Source organism: Hippichthys cyanospilos, chromosome 14 (assembly GCF_059441005.1).
Source record: "Hippichthys cyanospilos isolate Australia breed blue-spotted pipefish chromosome 14, RoL_Hcya_1.0, whole genome shotgun sequence".
Lineage (NCBI taxonomy): Eukaryota > Metazoa > Chordata > Actinopteri > Syngnathiformes > Syngnathidae > Hippichthys > Hippichthys cyanospilos.
The window spans coordinates 2193846-2203122 of NC_142382.1; the positions used below are offsets into that span (position 1 = coordinate 2193846).

General features: G+C 41.5%; 1 protein-coding gene across 1 annotated transcript; it reads right to left on the reverse strand.

The window, feature by feature from the left end:
* Positions 1-592: 592 nt before the first annotated feature.
* On the reverse strand, positions 593-7971 carry LOC148412476 (synaptosomal-associated protein 23-like). The gene is made up of 8 exons (XM_088432430.1): positions 7814-7971; positions 4510-4624; positions 3003-3044; positions 2868-2916; positions 2674-2791; positions 1846-2031; positions 1633-1777; positions 593-1144 (listed from the first exon to the last, which is right to left on the reverse strand). Coding segments are annotated over exons 1-8 (717 nt in total). The 5' UTR covers positions 7816-7971; the 3' UTR covers positions 593-1084.
* Positions 7972-9277: the final 1306 nt, after the last annotated feature.

Here is a 9277-nt window from a genome sequence, read left to right on the forward strand (position 1 = left end):
AATGGTTTACAGGGACATATATTTGTTTTCATAGTCTTTTGGGCAAAATAATGTGAACCTCCCGCCGCCTTTGTACACATGCTCATGAGTTGTAAAAAAATACAAAAAAACCTTTACAACTATATTTTGTGAAGAAAAAAAAACAACCTATCTATCTAGAATCTAGATAAGCAAGAAAGCAAGATCTAGATTCTAGATCGAGTATTAACAGGCTCTCAGATCTATCTAGATTGATTCTAGATCGAGTATTAACAGGCCGATAGATCATTCTAGATAGAGTATTAACAGGCTCTTTGATCTATCTAGATCGAGTATTAACAGGCTCTTCGATCTATCTAGATCGAGTATTAACAGGCTCTTCGATCTATCTAGATCGAGTATTAACAGGCTGTTAGATCTATCTATCTACATCGAGTATTAACAGGCTGCTAGATCTATCCATCTATCTAGGTCGAATATTAACAGGCTCTTAGATCTATCTATCTACATCGAGTATTAACAGGCTGTTAGATCTATCGATCGATGGATAGAACAGATGGCAGTTTTGCTATTTGTGCATCAAATGAAAAAGCTTGTTCAGATGACACTCAAATGTGGAATATAGCTTTATTACCTGAATACAAACAATTCAACAAACAAAAGATTTGAAAAATTTCCCAACGTTGTGCAGCTGATCTCAGATAAGCCGCGAGCGGCCGAAAGACCCGCCGCCAGCTAACAAAAGGATATCTACATAATCCACTTTCCCTTGGACGTTAGCGGCGTTAGCTGGACGCTAGGACCGAGCGCCTTTTCAATGAAATACCTTTTAAAAGTCAAGGGGATGCTTTCATTCACAGCTCTGCTCCAAGGCAGAATTAAATAATTGAAATTATACACATACAATCATAATTACAGTTAATCGAGGGGGGAAGCCCAAAAACGGGCGCGAGGCCACGTCCACAAAACTTTCCCTGCGTCGTTTCGTTTGTTTCATCAAGGAGTTGGCGTTTTGAAAAAGTGTCTTCAAACTTTTGACCGACCCGGTAACAGCGTTCCGTCTGGCGCTCGCCGTGTTCTTTGCGCGGCTGGGAAAAGTTGCTCCCTAGATGAGTTTGGTCGCTCTCTGGTTGGCTTCGTCGATGCGCAGCTTGTTCATGTCCGCCTGCCGGAAAAACATGAAAAAAAAAGTGAGCAAAACATTGCGGCGCAGGGTGGACGGCCGAAAAGACATTTGAAGAAAATAGCGCAATAAATAATTGAATGAATTCATTGTAATTTGCATGCCGGGCCACTAGTTGGCGCTAAATGCTTTTTGGGCTGAGCTGAAGAACGTGTTTTCGTTTTGTAAGTTTCATTACATGACATTAAAGATACAAATCAGGAGTATTTGGAGTAAAAAAAAAAGAAAAAAAGATGGGGAAAATTTTATGGGGACAAAAAAACCAAAATCTTATGAATAGCTTTTCGTTCATCTCGTCAAAATAAAGCTAGCATCCGAAGAGGATTTTTGCATTTCTGGGAAGGGGGGGTTGGAAAGGGGGCAGAGGTAACATGTGAAGACTTGACATGGCGGCGCAGGCAAGCGAAAGGCGGCTTTGGAGAAAACGGAAGGCTTTTAAGCGCGGAAAACGAGGCACTCGCGGAGGTTACCTTGTCGGTGATGCGGTCGATCTGTTTGTTCTGCTTGTCGATCTCGGCGCCCATGTCCACCGCCATGGATTTCAGGTTGCCGATCAGCCCGCCCACCGCGTTGAGATTGTCCTCCATCTCGTCCTCCCGGGCGTCGTCGGTGATCCTGCCGGCCGGCCGGTCGGGACGGCGGGGTCAGCGCTCTCCGGCCGTCCCCGGCGACGGCGCGCTCACCTCTTGAGGTAGGGTCCGGAAGGCGGCGGCGCCGACTGCGCGTCGACTTGTCCGGCTTGACCGTTGCGAAGGGCGGAGGGTTGCTTGGACACCACTTTGGAAGCGTCGCCGTCGGAGTCGCCGTCCGCTCCCCCGCCGATGCCCCACGTGCGCTTGTATCGCGAGTCGTTCTCGATGGACGTCACCCTGGAAAGGGGCGGAGCCGCGTCACGGGGGGGAGCGGAAAGGGCACGGCAAACGCGCGCCTCCCGTACCTGATCTTTTGGTAATGGCCAAAGGGTCCGCGGCTTGCATGCGAGGGCGGATGTGGCGGTTAGGGCTGTGCGCACATTTGCGACGCTCGCCAACAATAAAAGCTAGACTGTAGGGCTCGCTCCTGTTTATTCATGACGACGACTAAAAAAATAGTTCAATCTTTACCTCGGGGCTTTTGGTGACTGCGGGTAGTTTTGTGGCCACAAATGAGGGAACGCCGTATTCCATCAATTCATCCGACATGATTTTGCGTCAAAGAGTACTGCAATTTTTCATTTGGATTTGGAGTTTATTTACCAATGATTTATAAGTGGTTCTACCAAACAGCACTAATTATCATTGTCATTATTTTGCCAAAGTGAAATCAAAGGTCTTACATGATAATCCAAATCAAATATCTTCCATGAGAGGCGTCAAACTCATTTGACGCACGGAGGAAAACCTATCTCCAAGCGGGTTGGAAGATGAAAACCAAAGTTCCTGACATTGTTTTTTTCTACATCCGATTTATTGATGAATCATGAAAATAACGGGCAGATGAATCCATGAAACGGATGAGTTAAGGGTGCGTACCTATTGCACGGACAGATGCAAAGGCCGCAGCACTTGGAGAGGTCCGACAGGTTCTTCTCGGCCAGCCTCATGTCCTGGTTGATTTGATCCATGCCGTCCTCCACGCGATTCAGCTGCTCTGATAGACCCGCGGGCCGCACCGTGTTAAAAAAAAAAATGGATGCATGAAAATAATACGTGAGTTCAACACGCACCTCCTTGCTGGTCCAACATGACGATGGTTTTGATGCCAGTCTCTTTGCTCTGCGAGTATCAAAAAAAGCAGGAAGTCATAAAGCGGGACACTATAAGTCGACAATTTTTTATTTTTTTTCGGGCTGTTGTCTCACCTCCTCGGCCATTTGCAGCATCCTGCGGGTGCTTTCCAGCGACTGCGGAAAAAAAACCATCAAAAGGTACAGGTTTGATTTGGGGACTCTCCTTTGATGGTATGTGGTGCGTTCAGGTGCTCCGGGTGAGTAAGACCCTTGTGTTTCCATTTTTTTTTTTAGCAAACTACTAAAGCATAAAATGACGTGATCTCTTTGACAGCTTCAATCAAAATTAACCCCGCCCTGCCCCTTACAGAGTATCGGGCTTGGCTAAAAATACACACACACACACACACACACACACACACACACACACAACTGCCCAAGTACTTTTTGAATGTTTTCAGACAATAAATAAATACAACAAATTAAACAAAACAAAAAACAAACACAATTGCCTTAATTTAATTGTTTTTTGATCACCATAAAAAATGAAAAGAAAAAAAAAAAATCCAAGAATTCATTTTCCTTTTTCGGCCATTAAAATGATACCGATCACCGATACTTGGAGTCGATACTCATTTTAGTGTTTAAAAACAAAAACCAACAAAAAAAGAAGAAGAAAATCCTAACAATAAACACAAACTAACTTTTAACAGAAGGCCTTAAAAAGTTCACTACAAATCTGCCAATACTTTTCTACAGCTAATCTAGTCCTCCAAAATTTCATTGAAACGGAAATGTTAAAATTGTGACCTTAGTTTGAATTTTTACCGAAAACGGAAGCGGCCGAGTGTTTGCGCGCTCGCCAGAATTGCTTATACCGTAGTGACTTCGACATTTCAATAAGATTCGTGTGCTGCAAATATCTTCCTATTCTCTCAAGAGGCATCCATTGATACTTAAGTGGTTTCTGACCTCCACTGGGCAGAGCGTGACAAATCAGCCAAGCGGGCGTAGGCAGGAGGAAGGAAAAGAGAGAAAAAGATGACATCGTCGAGCACGCACACACACACACAAAGAGGAAGTGACGCAAAGTGACACGGAATAAAAGTAAGCACAATTGTTCCCGAGCGTGCTTATTGATGGCAGCGAAGGAATTTCGCCTAACTTGGAGAACACGGTTTTTGTGTTGAAAGAGTACCTTTACTGTACTCAACTTTTTTACTTTTTTTCGGAAGAAAAGAAAAAAAAATACCTCTTGATGACATTAAAAGGCTGTTTGGATCGATACCAAGCTCAATTATGAGTTTCAAAGAATATTATCATTCATTTAAATATTAAACTTCTTTTTTTGAATCAAATTGCAACAACAACACTTCAAATACGTTGTTTTGTTGATTTAAAATGAGTTTTTGGATTTATTTTATGAAAATAAAACTTTCTTCATTGCGGAGCGCTCGATTCTCAGTTAGGCGAATTCAAGTAATTACAGAAGACGCAAGTTCCAAAACGTAAACAGCGAAAGCTCTTAATCGAAGCCGTGAAATGTCGAAGAAAGCAAACGTCTCGTCCGTGTTGACGCAAGCCAAGTTAGAAGGACGATTATCAATATTCGCGATCCCCGACTGGGCCGCCGCATTACCTCGTCGGTCACTTGGTTGGCCCTGGCGGCGATCTGCTCCACCGTCATGTTGTCCATGTCGCCGCCGTCCACTTTGGGCTGTCCTCCCGTGGCTCTCAGCTCGATCGTCTGCGGCCTGCCGGGCAGAGGCGCATTGCGGTTGGGTTATTTTGGCTTCGCCCGATGGCGGATTTCCATTAACCGCCATGACGTTTTCTACTGCGGGTTTACATCGCTGGTTTTCCTTTTAAGTCAGACCAGTCCCCTCCAAAAAAAGACGTAGCTTTTATATATATATATATATATATATATAAAATCAACTCTACTACATGAATTTCTCTTGCAAATTTTCATACTTTTATCTATAAAAAAAAAATCAACCTCTACTACAAGAATTTCTCTTGCTATTTTTCATACTTCTAAGTCGTACCAGACAAAAATATCAGTTTTATGCATTTGTTTTAATATGAAAAAAATGAGGGGGGGGCTACTTTGTGGATTTCAGTTACTGCTAGTATTTTTGTGAATGTAACCTCAGCGATAAACCGAGGGAAGACTCAATTCTGGCTCAATTTGTCAGTGGTCACTGATACCAAGTCTCGATACCATTACTACTGTTGATAGATACAATGCTCCGCCTTAAAAAACAAACAAAAGACACCCCGCAGTATTTAAAAACAACAACTATACATCCCAATAGAGCAAAAGTCACTTTTCTAGCCTTGATTGTAAAATAGCCATCGGAGGTGATTCCATACTGATATCTGTGCTACCTGCGATACCTTTAAATAAGGGTGGCATTGCGACAGATACATGTAGAAGTACTCGCCCCTCCCTGAAGAAAATAATCAACAGATTACCCGATGATTAAAACGATCATTTGTTGAAGCTATTTTATCTCAAATATATATTGTGAATTGAATGGCATTGTTAATTAGAGTATCTGTCATTTACAGAGAATCCTTTTATGTATCGTGAATCTTAATTTGGTTGATTACTGCACTTTGTTCACAACCTTGTAATCTATCGTTCATCTACGCCCAACGGGAGCAGAAAGCGCAGTAGTTATTTGCATGAGAAACAATCAAAGGTTCACTTGTGAAGGTCATTCAATTTGTTCCGATTCGCGCATTTGCATTTTTGCTCCCTTACCAGGCTGCCGATTTTTATTTGGCTGACTGTAACACGGCTGGAAATTTTCGAACAAGGAAATAGGTCAAACGCTTTAATTAGCTTTGCTTGAAGAAGTCGTGGGCTTTGAAAGCGGCAACTTCAAACTTAACTCTCGCGAGTACGCGTTCCCTACGTTCATGTTTATGTTATTACAAGGCACATTTCATGTTTTTGCTTTTTACTTGGGGGGACCTGGACTTAGTCAATAATCCATCTTCTGCCATCCCCGCATTTTTTATTCTTTTATGGCTCTTAGTTAACGTTTTCCACGTCTTGTGTGCTTTTACGGCATCGCCGCGGTTTAGCGCCCCGAATGCGCAATCCAGGCCGATTGTGACAGTTGAAAGGCGGTCGCGTGTATTGAAAAGTAATCAAGACTCGACTTGCTCTTCTCGGAGGATGTTCAAAGACGCCCCCGCCCTCCCCCGAGCGGCGCGACGGTTGCCGCGTCTTGGCACACGAACGACAAAAAGTTCTACAAAGCCGACGGCGGCGCGAGGAAACTGCGGAGGAATTCTGCTGCCTCCGCTTCCTTTGCTCGCGTTTCCGCAGAGTCAAAGCTGCAGCGACGGCATTTTGAACGGGAAAAAGCAAAAAAAAAAAAAAGAGCAGCGCTCATCGGGATCATTTACTTTTCGACGTGGATGAAAGAAATAGAAAAATTCTTGAAATGTGTCAAAGAAAATCATTAATTAGCATCATGTGTAAAATCACCTCCAAAAAATTTACGATAAAAAGAAGCTAAGATAGGATGGCCGTTTTTAATTTTGAAGATTTAACGTGTTAATTTATTGCCCCTCTTGCCCTCAGGCAAGTGTTGCAGATTTGCAACAATAAAATGAGAGTCCCCTAACTATTCCACATTAATATTGATTGAGACATTTTTTTTAAGTTTAAAAAAATAAGAAACTTGATTTGAGCCTAAAAGGATAAAAGGTCATGTGCAGACACAGACTAAAATTTAACATTTGAGGTAATTCTACATTTTCCAATATGGAAGGGCTTTCTTTTCAAATTATTTTAAGGTAAGACTTAGGGATATTTCTATTAAATTTATGCAAAAAAAAAAAAAAATGAAAATAGCAGTAATAACGCAGACTTTTGAAACAATGCCTCTCAAAGCAAAAAAAAAAAAAAAAGAGATATTCTATTTGCAGGCCTGATTGTCCAGCCTCAATATTTGCTATGTAAAAATAAAATTAAGGCATAATTTTACCATATTAATATTTAAAGAGCAATGTTTTGCTCAGAAGGTAAAAAACACACTAAAACTTCATTTGAGCCCGAGGGGGTGAAAGCTCATGTGTCAACACACTCTCCTTTCAAATTAATTTAAAGTAAAATTTCATTTTAATATTTCTGTTGAAGTTATTCTAAAAAAACAGGTTCCGATAGTAGTAATAAAGCGGATACTTTATGAAGAATGCCTCAAAGGAAAAAAAGTGACATTCTATTAGTAGGCCTGATCGCCCAGCCTTAAATTTACAATCCAAAAAACAAAATTAACCCTTAATTTCACCGCATCCCTTCAAAATAAATAAATAAAAACTGAAAAATAAAGTTTCAATGAGGCCACGTGACTCTCAAGACAAACAATTCCAAACAGGCCAACATGGACATGCAGATTCATGTCTTTCAATTTCTGGTTCTTCGACCCAAACCTGTTGGTCCAGATCTTGGTGCGGAGTACAATGACGTCTTCGCTTATTCCTCATTGTGACGCCTACCCAGTCGCAGTTTGAACACAAACCACCTAATGAGTCTTAATAAGTCCTTGTCATCCTCTGGAGTCATGAGATGGAGAAGTGAGGATCATTGGGGGGGGGATTTAGAAGCTTATAACTCACAACACTTTTTTTTTTTTTTTTTTTTTTTTTTACACAAAAAACTACTTTTTTGGGGAAAGGGAGTCAATTAGAAGTGTAAAATCTACTTTTAGAAGAAAAAAAAAACCCACAAGTGGTACCAAATGAAATCGAACCATTTATCGATCTCGCGAGAAAAAAAAAGACTAACAGGTGACGTTATCTTGAATGACAGGAAGCGAAGTAATAAAACAAATGAGAAAAAACGCGACGTTGGTGTAAAGACCAACAACCAAACAAGAGAAACTATGTTTTTTTAATTATAACATGATTAAAAAGTCACTTACATGGTTAAAAAGTGGCCGTCCACCACCGATAGGATCCGAGGAAAGTCGCCCCACGGAGCCGACCAGGAGCTAGTCGGCTAAAGCTAGTTCCGCTTTCCCCTGACGCCGCCACCCAAATAAACAACGCCGACGGACGAAACTATAGGCGGAAAAAGTCGTTCGAGGGCGGTCGGTACTTACCGTCAAACCCTCCCCGCACGTCGTCGAGGTTTTTCCAGCCGGTAACTCCTCCTTGAGTCAGGTATGCGAACTTGACGCAAGCGCTAACTTTTTGGGATTCCTTCACTTCGCTTCACTTCTTCTTCGTCGGTCACGAGCACGTACGGTGGGCAGAGGTGCAACGTGCGCGCGACCAGAGAAAGGGCGGTTGCCTTTGTGGGTCGTCAAAAAATTGTCAATTCTGAAGACCAGATCCGTAAATGTTCACAGGGAGTTGTTGAATGGCGAGGGTGAATTTTCAGCGGTTATTTGGCTTAATTCAAAACTATTTGAGTCAAGGAAAAAACTGTGTTGGACAGGTTTTGAAAAAATGTGATAATCCTCGAATCACCTGTACTTTTGAACATCGCACACGTTAGTTGTCATCTGGCTCCATAGGAGCTCTCGAGAGTTGTCGGAAATTTGTCAATTCTGAATACTGGAACTTTAAAAGTTCACTGGTAGTAGTTAAAGAACAAGGATGGATTCTAGCAGTTATTTTGCGTAATTAAAATTGATGCAAATCATAAAAAAACAACTGTTTAGGAGAAGTACAGGCTACACAAATTTAGGATCACCTGTGTTTGTGAACGCCACACACGACAATCGTCATCTGACTCAAGAGGACGGAGGTAGCGTTGCTGTTTCCCCCCACACGAGTGCAGCATTTACCCTTCACCAACACTTCCCTTTCCGGCCCTCTGTGTCTATGAGCATTTTAAACAATAATAATTCATTTTTATTTGTTCATTTTTTGGTCTTAAAATTTGTAAAATCAGCTGCCATTGCGTTGAATCTCAGTGGCTAATTTATGACGTCACTATCCTCTGACGTTGACCCATGAGAAAAAAAATGAATATGAAATTACAGAAAATATTTATTTAATATTTCACTAAATATTGATTCTTATTGTTAGCCACGGGGTTAACTATTAATTCTAAATAATATTTCATGTTTTTGCCTTTCTATTTATGCAGCGTTTGGAAACTAACACGACCTGGCTTAAATTGACCACCTTTGCAACAAAATGGTTGAATCATAAAAAAGTTATATACTAATTTGTTTTAGCGTTAATGAATGTATGTTTTGTACCATTCCATCCATCCTGTGTTAAAAGGTGGCCAGCTCTGCCTTGCCATGTATCTTTTATAGAGTCTACATAACATGCATTATTCAGCAATAACACATGGCCCCATCTGGACCCATACTGTATGTGTGTACGTGTGTTCTTGCACAACTTTTTCCTGATGTTTTATCATTTCACGC

Excerpts from the sequence above, each read along its gene's own strand:
- LOC148412476 (XM_088432430.1), bottom strand. Across the intron at positions 3,045-4,509 it reads CCAACCAAGTGACCGACGAG|TCGCTGGAAAGCACCCGCAG; the intron begins GTAATGCGGCGG and ends TTTTTTCCGCAG. Across the intron at positions 2,917-3,002 it reads TGCTGCAAATGGCCGAGGAG|AGCAAAGAGACTGGCATCAA; the intron begins GTGAGACAACAG and ends TGATACTCGCAG.